The following is an 18,352-nucleotide window of genomic DNA, read 5'->3' on the forward strand; positions in this document are numbered from 1 at the left end:
CAAGTGGAAAGGGGGTGGCAACAGCAACACTTAATTCATATGTCCTATTAGTCTTTATAGTATTTCCATAAGGTATTGTGTATTTCTCCACGTAAATATTGAACATGAGTAGAGTTTAAAGTGAGTTTGGGGACATCTGTGTTTCCCATTTGTACGCATGTTGATTTACATTGATAATGGATTGTACTAGACAAATAGGCAGTTATATTTGGAAGTTGTTTGTGTATAAACAGTGTGCTCTATACTAGAAAAGATAAGAATGTTTTATTAATCACAGTAAATAAGACTACTTCTGGGTAATTCATTGTATTTAAAGGTTATCTAGTGATTCTTAAAATGTGGACAGATGGCTTGTTTTCTAAATGAAATGTGAATTATCTATTATAAATTGAACACTGAGAATGTCAGAAGTCTAAGTAGAAAGCTATCGAGCATAAGGAAGTATGAAACAGACTTTTAATTTTTGTGATGCTATACTCATTTGTGAAACTTACGGAAACTTGCATATTTTAACAAAATTGGCAACTTATCTCTGTAAGATAAGTTATATATATTTGGAAATTGCTATGGGCAATTCCCCCCATTAAAAAAAAATAAAGCTATAAAGAAGACTGCAGAAGTCAATCATAATTCCACTACCCAGTTAACCTTTTATGAAAACTTCTTAAACACACACATACAGACACTATTCACATACAGAATGTGGTTGTGTGTTCTTTAAAAAAATAAAATGAGATTATTTATTTTATAACCTGCCTTTTCCCTCACTCAGATATACCAAGGGCATATTTCTGTCCCCTTGTATGTGTGTCAATTGTTTTTATGTCTGCAAAATATTTCACTGTGTACCTTATTCTGTAGTCCGCAACCCCTGGGCTGCAGACTAGTACTGGTCTCTGTGGCCTTTTAAGAACCGGGCCGCACAGGAGGAGGTGAGCAAGAAGCGAGCAAGTGACAGAGCAAGCAAACTTCATCTGTATTTACAGCCACTCCCCATCACTCGCATCACTGCATAAGCTCTGCCTCCTGTCAGATCAGCAGCAGCATTATATTCTCATAGGAGTGTGAACCCTACTGTAAACTGTGCATATGAGGGATCTAGGTTGCATACTCCTTACGAGAATCTAATGCCTGATGATCTGAGGTGGAGCTGAGGCAGTGATGCTAGCCCTGGGAGCAGCTGCAAATACAGATTATCATTAGCAGAGAGGTTTGACTACATAATAAATGTAATGCTCTTGAATCATCCCAAATGCCTCCCCCACCCACACCCCCACCTATCCCTAGTCTGTGGAATAATTGTCTTCCATGAAACCAGTCTCTGGTGCCAGAAAGGTTGTGTACTGCTGCCTTAATTCATTTAACCAATCGCCTACTGATAACATTAGGCTTTTTTCCAGTTTGTTGATGTTTTAAAGAAATCTAAAATTAATGTCAGCATATGTTATATTCATGTACATATATTCTTTAAGTCATGGTTTGGCACATTTTTTTCTGGAAAGGGCCAGATAGTAAATATTTTGGGCTTTGCAGGCCAGTTGCTGTCACAATTACTCAACTCTACTGTTTTAGCTCTAAAGCTGCCATAGATAAGATATAGACAAATGAGTGTGGCTGCTTTTCAGTAAGACTTCTTTAAAAGCAGCCCACGGACTATGGTTTGTTAACCTCTGACTTAATTCCTTGGTCATAGATTATGTAAAAGCGAAAAGCTATTGCTTAATATTTCAAAATTGCATTCCAGCTAGAATAAGGTCTGTGGATTAGATAATAGTATCGTACCAATGTTAATTTTATGACTTTGGTAATTATGCTATGGTTATGTGAGAGAATGTCCTTGTTAGGCAATACACACTTAAGTATTTAGGGAATAAGGAACATCATGTGTGCAACTTAATTTCAAATGGTTCAGAAAAATAATATACAGAGAGAAACAAATGTGGCAAAATGTTAATGGGAAATCTGGGGTCAGGATAAATGGCAATTCTTTTACTATTTTTACAACTTTTCTGTAAATTTGAAATTATTTCAAGATAAAAAGTTAGTTTATTTGTAAATAAGTTGTTTTTTTTAAAAAATATCTGTCCCTAAGGCTCTATATTTCCTTAGTAAGATGTAAATCACTTGCAGAAATACGATGATAATATGTGAAGCTGGGAGTTGACTTGGTGATTCAGAATAAGCATTGTTCCTATTTGACAAAGGGCCCCTTTTAAAAAGGGCAAGAGTTTTCCACTCTGTTGTTTCCATATCAACCTCAGCCTTTACATACTTTTCTGAGCTTTTTATTTCACTGGAATGGTTGTATAAAATTTAAATTTGTTTCAAATCAAAAAATTAATGGGAACTTCAGATTTAAAAAGAGAAAACAGAAGAAGAAACCTAAGTATGTTTGCAAGGTAATCATTCAGATGTAATTATTTTCCAAACAGGCTTTTGTAGGCATCTTTTTTTATTGTAATATAATGAGAATTCCGGTAGAATAGATATTGATTTACACTGGGCCAGAAGGCCTGGGAATGCTTATCTGCATTTAAAAACCTGCTATTGGCCAGGCAGGGTGGCTCACACCTGTAATCTCAGCACTTTGGGAGACCAAGGCAGGAGGATTGCTTGAGGCCAGAAGTTTGAGATCAGCCTGGGCAACATAGCAACACCCCAGTCTCTAAAACAAAATAAATATAGAAATAAAATAGCCAGGTGTGGTGGCGCGTGCTTGTAGTCTTAGCTACTCAGGAGGCTGAAACAGGAGGATTGCTTCACTTGAGCCCAGGAGTGGGAGGCTGCAGTGAACTATCTCGCCTTCACACTCCAGCCTGGGTGACAGAACGAGACCCCTGTCTCTAAAAAAAATAAAAGCCTGCTATTAAAAGTTCAGTTTTATACTGGTGTTGTATACCTACATGTACTGATTATTGTGCCTTAGGTCACAATTCTCCCTTCCCTGCCCCACTACTTTCCAAAAATAAGCTGGAAATAGTTCTCATGATGTCTTTTTCAGAAAGTTATTTGATGAAAGAATATTCAAAATATATCTGGTTATAGTAACAGGGTATTAGTGATCTTTTTACTCTTAGGTTTTTGTTTTTTGTTCAGTGTTAACAAGCTCATGTAGGAGAGAACAGTTTGTAAAGTAAGAATTATATGGGTATATCATTGAAATATATTCTCTTCTTATCCATTGTGTAAAATTATGTCCATGTTAGGAAGAGATTAAAAACAATCAATGTTGTTTCTCCCCCCAGGTGAAAATAAGATGTCCCCAGCTGGGTCTAAGAAGAATTAAAAGGCTGTCAGAGTGTGAGAGCTCTTAAAGGCTATCTTCGTGTGGTTACGAAATTGCTCATGCAGCACATGCAGCTAGAATTTTTTAACCTATGACTGACATGGTGGTGAAGTCAAATGTAGGCTGTCTACATTCTTGTATTAACCCCTGCGATTCAGCTCGCTCATGTAATTGCTGTTTAGTTAGCATATGTCAGCAATTCTTGACAATTGATAAAAACTTTTTGTCATATAAACAGTATTTCTACTTCAGTAGAAATCTACTTTTTGATTTCAACAAGATTCAGGCCAGTTGATACAGGCTAAACCACAGAGAGTGTATCCTACCTTTATAATTTAGTTCAATTAATACAGCACTTTGAGTTTAATGAGATTTTATATGATAGTCTCCAGTACAATGCCTAGTAAGCTAGAACGTGTTAGAGAAAAATGATACTCACTGAAGTTAGTTTAGGCAAAAAGAGGGTACTTACTCTAAGGATACTGGGTTGTTTCCTTGGACCTCAAGGGCAGGCATCAGGGCCACTATTTGTGGCTTTGTGGGTTAGACTTACACAGCTTTAAGCAGGAGTACAGCCAGGCCTTATAAACAAACTGGAACCAGAGACTATACCACTGTGAGGCTAGTCTCCTCTCTTCTGTCTGCTCCTGGCTGTCTGTGGGCTTTATTCTTCACTCTGGAGACTGGCATTCTCCACTTCCCAATCCATGAAAACATACACAGATGCCAACAGCTACAATTATGTTTATTTAATTCAAGGAATCTCTGAATGTGAATTCCAAACGTTCAGAAAGGAACTCTGATTGGTGCTGCTTGGGTCAGGTGTGTGCCCCTGGACTCTAATGAGACAGGGCAGTGGAACATGTTATATAAGCATGGCTGTTCCTGCTGTAACCATAGGCAGGATTAGAGGGTTGCAGAGTTAGTCCCAAAGCTGGGGAGGACTTGGCAAACATTGGTGTCAATTTTACTGAGCATATGGTGTTTAATAATATTATTAATTTTATTTCTTCTTTCTCTTATAAAATGTCAGTCATGCCACAAAGTACAGGTTTCAGGAACATGTTTATTGCAAATAGATATTAATAGATATGGTAAACTTCATATATATTTATTGCAAGATAACATCGTTGGACCTTTTATTTAATAGATAATCAGAATATATAGAATTCTGTGATATGAAATGTTCTGTGAAATGTTCTATGAAGTATTGCTTCTTTTTCCTAGTAAAATGTGTTCTATTATAATCAGGGTAGGATTTTTCTCTTCCATTAAATCTCAGCTGATAGATATCATCATGGTGGTTTTAATTTCCTGATATACCTCTTGTCTCCATCTTTTTGCTCTAACAATGCTATAATGGCCCAGAATGATAGCTTTCCCCATATAAAAGTATTTAAAAGTATAAATTATCTGTAAACACTGCTTTAGTTGCATCCCACAAATTTTAATTGGTTATATTTTCATCATTCAAAACATTTTCTGATTTCTCATCATTTCTTCTTTGATTCATGCATTATTTAGATGTGTATGGTTTTACCCTCCAAATATTTGGGATTTTCCTAGTTACTATTATTGATTGATTTCTAATTTAGTTCCATTATGATCAGAGAATATACCCTGTATATTCTGTATAAGTTAAGTCTTTTTTAACTTGTTGACACTTATTTTGTGACCTTTCCACATCTTGGCAAATTTATCATGTGCACTTGAAAAGAATATATTTTGCCACTGTTGAGTATAGTGTTCTGTAAATGTCAATATGTCAAGGTTCATAATGTTCAAATGGTCTGTGCCTCTGCTTATTTTTTCTAGTTATATTGGTTGCTGAGAGTGATGGAGAAACAAGTTATACCTCTAATGACAGGTTTAGTAAAGTTACATTGCAAAATGATATACATACAAGAACAGGAGGAATTTGTAATTATGTTTTATAATCTACCACAGGGTTCGTTTTACTATTCTCTGTACTTTTTTATATATTTGACATTTTCCATAATCTTGAAAACCAAAACCTCTCAGGTGATGATATCATATTCCAGGGAGTGCATGCCACATGCTTCAGCAAACAGGAAAAACATGTAGAATTTCTATTTTTGTTTATTTTTTATGTCATCATTTTAAAAATTCTTATTTTTGGCATATATTTTATAGTACATGGTATAGCCAATAGTCATGTATAACTTTAAAATAGAGATACATATGTATAGGAGAGAATTGTATAGTGTAATTTATTTTTTTACTATTCTTGTTTAAAAATAGTAGTTTTACCCCAGTGGAGATATCAATTTTGTTCCAAAAGTCATGTATCATTTGGATGATCTTCTAAACTCTAGCCTAAATTTTACATTAAAATAACATTATTTTTGTGTGATTTTCATTTTTAAATGCTTTGTTTTATCAGGTTTTTAATTAAGAGTTATTGTTATACTCTGAAACTTTTGAATCACTGTCAGAACTTAAAGCAGTAATTCCTATTTCAGGGAATGCTGAAACTATAACTCCAAAATTAGATAGGTTAGTGGTGTGCAAGCTTAAAAGTAAACAAAATAATCTTCTAACAAGAAAAGAGGTAAAAGAAACAATGTCTTGTGTTCCCTGTATAAGTGTGAAATTAAGAGCATTTGCTAATAATCAGTAATAAAAATTGAGGAGAAAAGGAGGTAATTTAGTATTTGCCCTGATTATTCCTACTGAAAACTTTATCTCTTTTTCCATCTGGAATGTTTATTTCCAATATCATTTGAAGTAAGAAAAGAAAAGGAGAAAATATTATTCGAAAATAAGAAACTAAAGTACACTTGTTACCGAAAATTCGGCACTTGTCCCCAAGGCCACATCAGAAGAACAAGGACAAGTGGTTTGAGGAAAAGAAAAGAGAAGTTTATTAATTTGCTGGCAAATTAGGAGGATGGTAGACTCTAGTCTTAAAGTACCACTGTCCTATCTATAAGCAGAAATACAGAGCTTTTAAAGGGAGTTTTCAGCTTCAGGATAGTGGTGTTTAACTGTAGCATCTCTGGTTAGGATAGTCTCATGACCTCTGCCCAGACAGTTGGGTTGAGCCATCTCACATGGTACAAAAAAATAAAGAACACTCTTCTGCTCCTCTGATTACTGGCCTCAGGCAAGAATGCAGATTTTAATTCCCAAAAAGGGTGAGGGGGGTTTAAAGAGACAGTTCATAAAACATTTTACCCTTTTTCAGGCCATTACTTTTGTTACATACTAATACCTATACTAGCTTCAGTTCACTTCTCAACCCATCCCATGAAACCTACATTCTATTTTTAAGAGCAAACAGTAAATCACAAAAATCACATTCCAAATCCAGGTGTTAATTTTTAAACTTTATAATATTTAGACTCATACAATTTAATCTTTTACCCATTTGCTACCCTTAGCTTTTTGTAACTAGAAAAATTAACATTCTAAAATTTGGCAATCTTGGCCGGGCGTGGTGGCTCACGCCTGTAATCCTAGCACTCTGGGAGGCCGAGGCGGGTGGATCGCTCAAGGTCAGGAGTTCGAGACCAGCCTGAGCAAGAGCGAGACCCCGTCTCTACTAAAAATAGAAAGAAATTATCTGGCCAACTAAAAATATATAGAGAAAAATTAGCCGGGCATGGTGGCGCATGCCTGTAGTCCCAGCTACTCAGGAGGCTGAGGCAGTAGGATTGCTTAAGCCCAGGAGTTTGAGGTTGCTGTGAGCAAGGCTGATGCCACGGCACTCATTCTAGCCTGGGCAACAAAGCGAGACTCTGTCTCAAAACAAAAAACAAAACAAAACAAAAAAACAAAAACTAAAATTTGGCAATCTTTATATTAAGAATATATTTATGTTCCTGGATTTGAGAGAATATGTCCTTAAGGGCTTTGTTAAAAGCCTTTAGTAAAGCACTTTAATTAACATTATATGGTAACTATTTGCTATATCTTAAGGTAGGAACTAGATGGATGTTTTGGGAGATTTAAATACAAATGATGTTTTTTGGAGGTGTTTTGTCGTTTGTAAACTTGCAGGGAATCCAAAATTTGACCACATTTGCCATTTCTTGAGCATAATATCATTAAGATTTTCCTTAAAATAAAAACAACTTTACAAAACCTATTAACACCCAAATTAAAGAACAAATTCCAATAAGGGTTCTTTTACCAGCCAATAGCATTAGGTAGGAAAATTGAATCTCTAGCTAAGTGGGATTTATATATTAAAGCAATTCAGACAGTAATACATTTGGATATTAGCAGAATATTTGGCAAAGTCCTTTTTGAGATATCCTTGAAGAACAAGACTAAGAAATGTGGACTGGAGGATAATACAATTAAACTGATTTGTAATTGAACTCAGTGAACACTGATTTAATTCTTGTCATCTGAAGAGATGTGGTGTTGTCAACAGAAAAGAATCCAAACTCTGTAGAATAACTTAAAGAGGTTTATTCTGAGCCAAATACGTGTGACCATCGCCCGGAGAGCCAAGCCCAAGAAGCCTTGAGCAAGTGGTCTCGCCATGATTGGGTTACAGTCTGGTTTTATACATTTCAGGGAGACAGGAATTATATGTAAAGTCACAAATCAGTACATGGAAGGCATACAGTGGTTTGGCCCAAAAAGGCAGGACATCCCAAAGGGGAGAAATGCAGGACTGGTTGGTGAGTTTAAAGATTCTTTGATTTGTAATTGTTTAAAGAAATGAAGCTTTGTCTAAAGGCTTGGAATGTTTTATGTTTAGATAAGGAAGTCTGTTAATCAGAGACAAGCCCCCTGACATACATTTGTTGTTTCAATTGAGGATCTGCAGGTTTGTCTTGCATAGCCTTAGGCCTGTTAATGAGTTACAAAGGCTATCTCCAGGAAGGAGGGGTGGGTGGGTATGATGAAGTATGTCTTACCTCCCTTCTCATGGCCAGCAACTCAGCTTTAGGATATTTCTGGGGTCCCCTTGACCAGAAGGTGGTCATTCAGTCAGCTGGAGGGGGGGGTAAGATTTTATTTTGGTTCACAGCTTTTTATCTTTGTTTAAACCCATGATTTGTATTAGGACAAATAGCATGATGATTTTTTTTTAAGTTCACAGATGATGTTAATCTGAGATATGTATTCCTAATAAATTAAATGACAGATTTGTTTATAAAATAAAATGATCTTGATGAGTTAGAACAGGGCATCTTATTAATAAGATAACTCTTTGTTTAAATTGCGACGGTCTCACTATGTTGCCCCGGTTGGTCTCAAATTCCTGGGGTTAAGCAATCCTCCCACTTCAACCTCCCAGGTAACTGGGATTATAGGTGCACACCACTGCACTGGGCACAAGGTAACTGTTAATAATGCATAAATGTAAACTCTTTTATTGACCTCACCCTTAAAAAGAAAATTTAAGAATGCACCATAAAAAGTAGAGTTTCCAAAGCACATATAATGATGTATATTATAACCATTATATTTGAAAAAAGCAAGATTCAAAATTATATTCACAATATATGATTATATTCATGATGTCTCAGTTTTATTGAGACAGTTCTCAATTTTGTGTTAAAATATATAATCAAAAATAGAACATATTAACAGTAGTTCTAGATAATATGATTAGGAGTGATTTTCTTTTCATTTGCCTTTCTATTTATTTCCAAATTTTCTACAGTAAACATGGAACATGAAGACAAAGTATTTAACTTTTTTGATGACTTAAATGTGTAGTCTAAGAATATGTTAATATTATTACAATAAAGATTTCTTCCTTCCTCTATTTAACTTTAATAATAGTTGCCATGATATAAAAGTCAGCATCAGCTATGGTACTCTCAGTGTATTACTGTTTTCTAACTCCACTACTATGAATCCATTGAATCTGTTTTCCTTTTTTCCCCTTTATCAAAGGTTGAATTAATAAAAGGGAATTTACAAAGTGTTGGACTTACACTTCGTCTTGTCCAGTCAACTGATGGATATGCTGGGCATGTCATAATTGAAACTGTGGCCCCAAACTCGCCTGCTGCAATTGCAGATCTTCAGCGGGGAGATCGACTTATTGCTATTGGAGGTAATTATGCTAATATGCAATATACTTTACATTTACAGATAAACTAGAAAGTAGATGTGAGGTTGTTCTTCTCTTCCTTCTTCCTTATTTCTGTAATATGCATATGTTACTTTTATAATGGAAAGAAAGTAATAAACTGTATTATAAATAAAAATCTGAAGGAGGACTTCAAAATACTTTAAAAATATATATGCCATTTTAGTCCTAACATATAAATCTTTAAGATACTTTAGACTACTTTTGCATAACCTCTCTAATTTTCCTTCCCTTCCTACCTTCTACTACTCTATTTTTTATCGAACGTGAAAGTAAGGGTAAGTCAATGGTTACTTTTCAGTATGACCACCATCATTACTACACTGAGCCTAAAATTGGTGGTATTAGCACTACTATCCACCTCAGTCAGGACCGCATTATGAACAGGAGAGAAACTAACATTCCTTGTCCAGGAGGGCACACTCAAACTGTCCTGTGGCTCCATATTGTCTGAGTGGCCAGCCATTTATTAATATGTTGTTATTCAGAGTTTAGCTCTAATCAATGGTGGAAACGTGTTACTTGCATGCCTTCCTCTCAGTTGGAGTGTTATCAACAACAATAAAAACTCTGTGGATACGCAGATTATTTCCTTGTGATGAATACGTCTAAGCAGTGGGACTCAACGTGCACAGCAGTGGGGGAAAGTCCCAGCCTTTTCAGACCTTTGTAGTACCTGCTTTACGCATTCTAGGCTTGTTGAGATTTCTTGAACACATGGTTGGTCACAGTTGATCTTTTAAGGCGAATGTGATATGTTCTTTCACAGCTAAGACAATAAATAAGGTAGAGCAGTTCCCAAACCAAGGAGCAATTACCCTTGGTTATATGTCAAAGAAACTGTCTTTGATTCAAATCCATCATGATGGTAAAATAATGAAAATTATTTAGTTGCACACCTGGGAGCGCAACTAAGTTAACATTTTCACATGGAAATTCCTCTGATCAAAGCATAAGCAGTGCTTCTCAAACTTTCATGTGTATGCCAGTCACCCAGACATGATGTTAAAATGTGCATTGTGATCCAGAGACCTGGAGCGGGCCTGAGAGTCTGCATTTCCTACATGCTCCCAGATGTTGCTGATGCATAGCACCTAGGAGGGGCCTAGATACAAACTTCATCCATTATATAGTTGTTTAATAAAATAATAGCCACAAGAATCTCCCACCACTAAAACCATAATTCCATATAAATTTTTTATATCTACACATCCACCCTGTTTTGGTTTTACCTACAGGATAAAATTAATATTTTTTCTTTTTTATATCCTCTTTTGGGTTTTGTTTCAATTACACAAGTAGTAAATACCTATTATCAAAAATAAATACATAAAGCCAAGCAATATAAATGTATGCAAAGTGAAAAATCAAAAGTTATCCCTTCACATCATTTGTAACATTTATAAATATACATATATTTATTGACATGAGGGGAGGGTGTAATACACATTCATGTTTAAAACTTGGAACGTAACAGAAAAACTTTTATATGTCTCTTTGCTGACTTTTTCTGTATATAAATATATCCCCTGCCCCAACTCCAGAAAACAAATTGAAAACTTACTATGTATTTTTTGTAATGCTCATTATTTCGTTTAATATGTCATAAACTTTGCTCCATGTCAATGAGTATTTTTCAAAAAAGTTTTTATAGTTGTAATTCATTTATATGGATATATAATAGTTTTTAAAATATTTAGTAACAAGGGATTGACGATAGTTGAAATAAGATTGGTAAAATGTTATATTTGAAGTTCAGTAGTAGAATTCGTTTTACTGTTTCCTCAACTTTTGAATATGTTTGAAATATTCCAAAAGAAAAATCCAAGCTTGAATGACTCAGCCCTGAGAGGTATGTGGCCATATCCATAAAGCACCTGCTGATTGAGGAAGAGATAAGATGAGGGCAGATTTTTTGGTCATAAAAAATGGGGTTAGATGGGGCACAGTGGCTCACAACTGTAATCCTAGCACTCTGGGAGGCCAAAGTGGGAGGATCATTTGAAGTCAGGAGTTCAAGACTAGCCTGAGCAAGAGTGAGACCCCTATCTCCACAAAAAATAGAAACATTACCCAGGCATGGTGGTACACACCTGTAGTCCTGACTACATGGGAGGCTGAGGGAGGATGATCGCTCGAGCCCAGGAGTAGTTTAAGGTTGCAGTGAGCTATGATGACACCACTGTACTCTAGCCCCAGGGTGACAGAGTGAGACTGTCTCCAGAAAAAAAATGAGTTCAGATTTAGTTGAAGTTTTTGCCTACTACAGATCATTAGAGGGATTTGTTTTTCATTTATGCATATGTCAAACTACAGTTTTGCTGGGACATAGTGTAGTTATAGGGAAGTAGTAGAACTTAGGGCTGGATAAATCAAAAAGAGCCATATTAGAAAGGTCTAAATTTCAGGGTGATGAATTTGTAGGCTAAAAGTTTTTGAGCCAAAGCTTTAGAAAAATTTGGCAGTGGTATGTTTGGAGATTAAAGTAGGAAAGGTCTGAGTGAGGGACTGCAGTTAAGGACTGTTTATTACTGTAGCTGAGGCCAGTGATCAGGAGGATCTGAACAGGGAAGGAAAATAGGCTGAAATTCTGAGTTAGAATTCCCAGCTAAATGGATCTGGGGAGTCAGTCAGCTCTGTCTCCAGGATTCAAATGGGGTTACCTGGTAATGGCAAGTTGATTCATAGTAGTGAGAGCAGAGGATGAGACAGTCAGAACAGGACTTTTTAACTACGCTGAAAATGTAGTGACCAACAAAACATCCAGGTGGTATGATGTGCAGAGGTTGGGAATGTAGGACTAAAAAGAGGAAACCAGCCAAAGAAAAAGTTGAGAGTTTTTTAAACTACTGGAGTGGCTGTAATTAGCAGGGAGAGAGCAAAAAAGGCTGAGAGAACTAGTGACAGACAAACGTTGATAACATAAGGAGTAGGTCCTATAAGTGGAGAAAAAGAAACCAAAGGAGAGATGATCAGAATTTAGTACAGTGTCATGGAAACTAAGGAAAAGGAAAGTTTTAAAAGAAGGAAGAAAAAATATGAGTGAGGATAAAATATGACTATGGAGACTACAAAGGAAAAATTTTGTAAAATTTCGTGATGAGTATTTTGTAAATAAAGGCACATTTAGCTACAATTTCCCATTTTCCCTATGTATGGCGACTTTTGGGACACCCTATACATATAATGGGATACTTCCTCCTCTGAAATAAGATAATAAAAATTATTAGCAGGAAGAAAAGGCAGCTTCTTGTTGATCTTTTTGGTAAATAAGGTGACATCATCTGCAGAGTAAAAGAGTGGAAAGGGTGGGCTTTCAGGGAACAGGAAAGGTTTGCAGCTAGTGTTTTGGAGACTTAGTTGTTCATAGAACGATCAAAAGGAGGATGCTAAGCAGCACTGAACACCTTGCTGAAGATGGATAGCATGACTTGCTGCTAGATCCAGGTGGTGAGCTCAGGAGCAGGAAGGGGGAATGGTGGAGCTGGGAAAGCTGGATATCAAAAAGACAGGTATGTAGTAAAGAGGAAAGGGCTAGGACAAGAGAATAAAAAATATTGGTGAGAACATCATTGTAATCTTGAGACTGTGGTTGTGTAGAAAATCAGGTGGTATCAGGAGGCCAAATAGGACCATGAGAAGAAAGGAGGAATGATTAGGCCAGGAAATTGCCAAAAAACAGGTTCAGTTAGCAGACAGGATGCTAAGAGGTCAAAAATAGGAGACTGTGATCAGAGAGAGTAATTGAAAATGAAAGCTCTTTGATGTGGAAAAGTTCTTAGTGATGCCCAGGTTAAAGGCTGATATTCCCAGGTAGCTGAAATAGGAGAGGACACAGATTAAGGAACTCTGAAGTCAGGTTATTAGAAGGGGCTGGTGTTATTTTTATTTACTTAGAATGGCCCTAAGATCTTTGGAAAACAAAGAGCCCTTCTTACCTTTTTCTAAGTCCTTCATAAAGGGATATCTTGGATAAGTGCTATGTTGGTGAGGGTGGGAAGAGTGGCAGGAAACAAACAGTATTTAAATGATAATACACCTAGAATGTCTCTAGAAGAATATGCCAGAAGTGCTAGTATGGGCTACCTCAGGAAAGGGACAATATGGTTGGGGAGATAGAGGTAGAAAGGAGATTTTTTCACTATACATCTTTTTGTATCTTTTGAATTTTAAACTATGTTAGTGTAACAATTAGAATTAAAATAACATTAAAATTTAAGATAGATATTACAGATACAGATAGTAACCAACTTTAAAACAATTTATCCTGTATTTGTTCTTTCTGGTCCTGAAAAAGAATCCCATATTCATAGTCTTTTGCTACATTTATTTCAAGCATTCGTCTCTTAATTTGAATCACTCATCACATATTTTGTAATACCTGGAGTATCTTAGAATTTCCTTCAGTAGAGTCACAGCTTCTCATCATTCTGAGTCTAGTTTTAACCATTAATAAAATTCTTTTAAATAGGTCTCACTCTGTTCAGTTCCTCAGTTCGAACTGAGAAATGTCAATCTAACCTAGGAGGGAAGGAATGGGAAACAGGAGTTAGCAGCTTGGCACTCTTAGGGATTCTGTGTCATCATCTGGTTTGAAAAGGTAATTCATTTCCAGGATATCAGCACATTCAGGTTTTGAGAATCGGTACACTGATTCATCCAAAGCTAAATAAAATATTTTTGAGATTTTCCTATTACTCTTCCATTAGTTAAATAATCAGAGGTTATGGCAATTATATTTAACAAATTTAGGCAATTTTTATTGCAGTAGTTTACATGCTTTCCCTTTTAAAATCTTAAACCAGGTGTGAAAATCACATCGACATTGCAAGTGTTGAAGCTCATCAAGCAGGCTGGTGACCGGGTCCTGGTGTACTATGAAAGGCCTGTGGGCCAGAGTAATCAAGGTGCAGTGCTGCAAGATAATTTTGGCCAGTTGGAAGAAAACTTTTTGTCAAGCTCATGCCAACCAAATTATGAAGAGGAAGCCACAGGGCTGGCAGTAGATGCTGAAAATAGAGAGCTGGATTCTGAATTTGAAGACCTGGCAAGTGATGTCAGAGCACAAAATGAGCTCAAAGATGAGGCACAATCATTAAGTCATAGTCCCAAACGTACTCCAACAACACTTTCTCTTAAACCCCTTGGAGCTATATCACCAGTTTTAAACCGTAAATTAGTTGGGGGAGGTCACCCACTACCACCAAAAATTCCACCCAAAGAAGGAAATAAACCCTCACCCCTAAAAACTTCTGAGACAACAGACCCAGCACAAGTGTCAAAACCTACCCAAGGATCCACTTTTAAACCACCTGTGCCACCACGACCACAAGTGAAAGTCCCTTTGCCTTCCACTGATGCTCCAAATCAGGCAGAACCAGATGTGCTTGTTGAAAAGCCAGAGAAGGTGCTGCCTCTTCCTCCTCCTACAGATAAATCTGAAAAGCAAGCAAAAAGTATGGATCCAACAGAAGATGCAGCTACATCTAAGCAGTTTTTAGCAAAGCAAGAAGTGGGTAAAGATTTTACTTCAGAAAATTCCTGCCCTACTAAGGACAGTTCTGATGACCGTCAAACGTGGGAATCGTCAGAAATTCTTTATCGTAATAAGCTAGGAAAATGGACAAGAACCAGAGCATCCTGTTTGTTTGACATAGAAGCCTGCCACAGATACTTAAACATTGCACTGTGGTGTAGGGATCCTTTTAAGTTGGGGGGTCTCATCTGTTTGGGGCACGTTAGTTTAAAACTTGAAGAAGTGGCTTTAGGATGCCTCGCTACATCAAACATGGAATACTTTTCAAAATTCAGACTGGAAGCCCCCTCACCTAAGGCTATAGTCACTAGAACCGCACTACGAAATCTGAGTATGCAGAAGGGATTCAATGACAAATTTTGCTTTGGTGACATTACTATTCACTTCAAATATTTAAAAGAAGGAGAAACAGACCACCATATAGTTACTAATATAGAGAAAGAAAAAGAACCCCATTTGGTTGAAGAAGTTTCCGCTCTCCCTAAAGAGGAACATTTTGTTGGACAGGTAGGTTTAACAGAAAGTAAACATAGTTTCCAGGATACTCAGTTCCAGAACCCAACTTGGTGTGATTACTGTAAGAAAAAAGTCTGGACTAAAGCTGCTTCACAGTGTATGTTTTGTGCTTATGTTTGCCATAAAAAATGTCAAGAAAAGTGTCTAGCCGAGACTCCTCTTTGTGGAGCAACTGATAGGCGAATAGACAGGACTCTGAAAAACCTCAGGCTGGAAGGACAGGAAACCCTCTTAGGCCTGCCGCCTCGTGTTGATGCTGAAGCTAGCAAGTCAGTTAATAAAACAACAGGCTTGACAAGGCATATTATCAATACTAGCTCTCGTTTGTTAAATTTGCGTCAAGTCTCTAAAACTCGCCTTTCTGAACCAGGAACTGATCTTGTAGAACCTTCACCAAAACATACACCCAACACGTCAGACAACGAAGGCAGTGACACGGAGGTCTGTGGTCCAAACAGTCCTTCTAAACGGGGAAACAGCACAGGAATAAAGTTAGTGAGAAAGGAGGGTGGTCTGGATGACAGTGTTTTCATTGCAGTTAAAGAAATCGGTCGTGATCTGTACAGAGGCTTGCCAACAGAGGAAAGGATCCAGAAACTAGAGTTCATGTTGGATAAACTGCAGAATGAAATTGATCAGGAGTTGGAACATAATAATTCTCTTGTTAGAGAAGAAAAAGAGACAACTGATACAAGGAAAAAATCACTTCTTTCTGCTGCTTTGGCTAAATCAGGTGAAAGACTACAAGCTCTAACACTTCTTATGATCCACTATAGAGCAGGCATTGAAGATATAGAAACTTTAGAAAGTCTGTCTTTAGACCAGCACTCCAAAAAAATAAGCAAGTACACAGATGATACAGAAGAAGACCTTGATAACGAACTAAGCCAACTAATAGACTCTCAGCCATTCAGCAGCATATCAGATGACTTATTTGGCCCATCTGAGTCTGTGTAACAGTCTATTTAAGCTTTCAAATGATTGGGGGAAAGTTGCATCTAAAGTACCACAGATAAAACCACATTTAAATCCTCTTATAACGCACTTTGGCCTGCTTCTCCACAGTTACTTGCTTGTGTAAGAACAAGAATGAAAAAGGTTGTTTTTCAGCAGAAACATGACCAGCTCACTAATTGGTTGTTTTGGATTGCATTTATAGCAATGCTTTTTTGGGTTTATACTGGGAATTTATTTTTACTAATTTATTTTTAACTATTTCTAATTATGTAATTACGTAAGCTAACTTTTCATGTTTATGTATATGTGATGTCTCATTGTGTTATTTTCCTTCCTCTTAGTTTTTGAAACAGTGTGAAATAGTATACTGTCCAGATTCTTGAAATATTTTCGTTTCCATCATGGTTATAACAAATTTGCTGCATGCCCAAATTGACAACAGCAATCATTGAGGGAACAGGTTTTGAATCTTTATTTTGTTTTATGAAGTTTGTCATCTCTACTTGCTTGAGATTTTTGTTATTTGAGGGGTTTGTGGGGGCTTTTTTTTGTTTTTGCCAAATGTAACATGAAAGCACATGCTGCAGCTTTAGTCTGTTATGCTGATTTAGTAAAAAAATTTTTTACATTTATTGCTTGCTTTCAATGCTTCTGTGAAATTTTTTTCTAAAGCTTTTGTGCAACTGAAGTATAGTAAAAATATGGTGATTAATTTTGAAGAGCTTTCATTGAAAAATAAACGTAATAGGGAATAAATGTAGAATGCAGTTGGTCAAGAATTTTGTAGAGAGGATAACAAGCCTTAATTGCTGAAAACAGTAACCAGTAGGATTTTAAAATACAATCTTTTAAAATGTTGCTTTCCTTTTAAATGGAAGTTCTAAACATCCATGATTATTTTTCATCTTCAGTTCTCCCATAGGAAATAAAGCATGTGCAAGGATAAAGTTTCAGAGGACTGTTCTTAAAATGACTGTATTGATAAGTAGTTCTGGCTGGTTTTGTTTAGAAACATTTTCATGTAAGAGTATTGTGAAGGAGAGGAATCATGCAAAATATATTTATTGCTTTGTCTGGAGTCTACATTCTTTAAGGAATGGTGATCATTCTGAATACTTCTTTAGTTCAGACTGTATTAAGATAAAAATAGACAGTATCAATACATAGGAATTGGGACCAGTTCTCTGAAAATGAAGATCTGAACTAATACCTGGTTCCATCTTATGGATCCCAGTAACACACATGGCTGAGGGAAAATGTGTAAGCTTGACCTCTGTTTAAGAGGCGTACCTTAGGCCGGGCGCCGGTGGCTCACGCCTGTAATCCTAGCACTCTGGGAGGCCGAGGCGGGTGGATTGCTTGAGGTCAGGCGTTCGAGACCAGCCTCAGCAAGACCGAGACCCCTGTCTCTACCAAAAATAGGAAGAAATTATCTGGCCAACTAAAATATATATATAGAAAAAAATTAGCCGGGCATGGTGGCGCATGCCTGTAGTCCCAGCTACTGGGGAGGCTGAGGCAGTAGGATTGCTTAAGCCCAGGAGTTTGAGGTTGCTGTGAGCTAGGCTGACGCCACGGCACTCACTCTAGCCCGGGCAACACAGTGAGACTCTGTCTCAAAAAAAAAAAAAAAAAAAAAAAAGCGTACCTTAGAAGTTTGGGGCTGTTATATACCTATAAAATAGATATGTATGTTTTTCCCTTATGTAGGTAACTGCTATGATGATTGGATATATAGTATAACTGACATGAATTTAAAACTAGATGGAACAGCTTTTATGGTTGGCAGGAAAAAGAATAATGTAATAGTAAAGATTGTGTCCCAGGTCTATAGTCTAGAACTCTATGTAAGAGTTTAAGTTCTTCCATTAATGAACAGCAACCATAGGCAAGTCACAAAAGGGTGTCATGCTTCAGTATCCCCATCTCTAAAATGAGAATACTACTTTACCTCACAAGATTGTTTTGAGGAAGA

The 18,352-nt window shown here is 36.7% G+C and overlaps 1 protein-coding gene across 1 annotated transcript in view; it reads left to right on the top strand.

The window, feature by feature from the left end:
* Nucleotides 1–17,009, top strand: part of PDZD8 (PDZ domain containing 8) — a 73,082-nt gene extending 56,073 nt beyond the window's left edge. Inside the window, exons 4-5 of the mRNA XM_045569380.1 lie at nt 9,170–9,332; nt 14,174–17,009. Coding sequence (XP_045425336.1) covers nt 9,170–9,332; nt 14,174–16,377 — 2,367 coding nt within the window. The 3' untranslated portion in view covers nt 16,378–17,009. The remainder of the gene's footprint in view (nt 1–9,169; nt 9,333–14,173) is intronic.
* The last annotated feature ends 1,343 nt before the right edge of the window (nt 17,010–18,352 follow it).

Source organism: Lemur catta, chromosome 14, assembly GCF_020740605.2.
Source record: "Lemur catta isolate mLemCat1 chromosome 14, mLemCat1.pri, whole genome shotgun sequence".
Classification (NCBI taxonomy): domain Eukaryota; kingdom Metazoa; phylum Chordata; class Mammalia; order Primates; family Lemuridae; genus Lemur; species Lemur catta.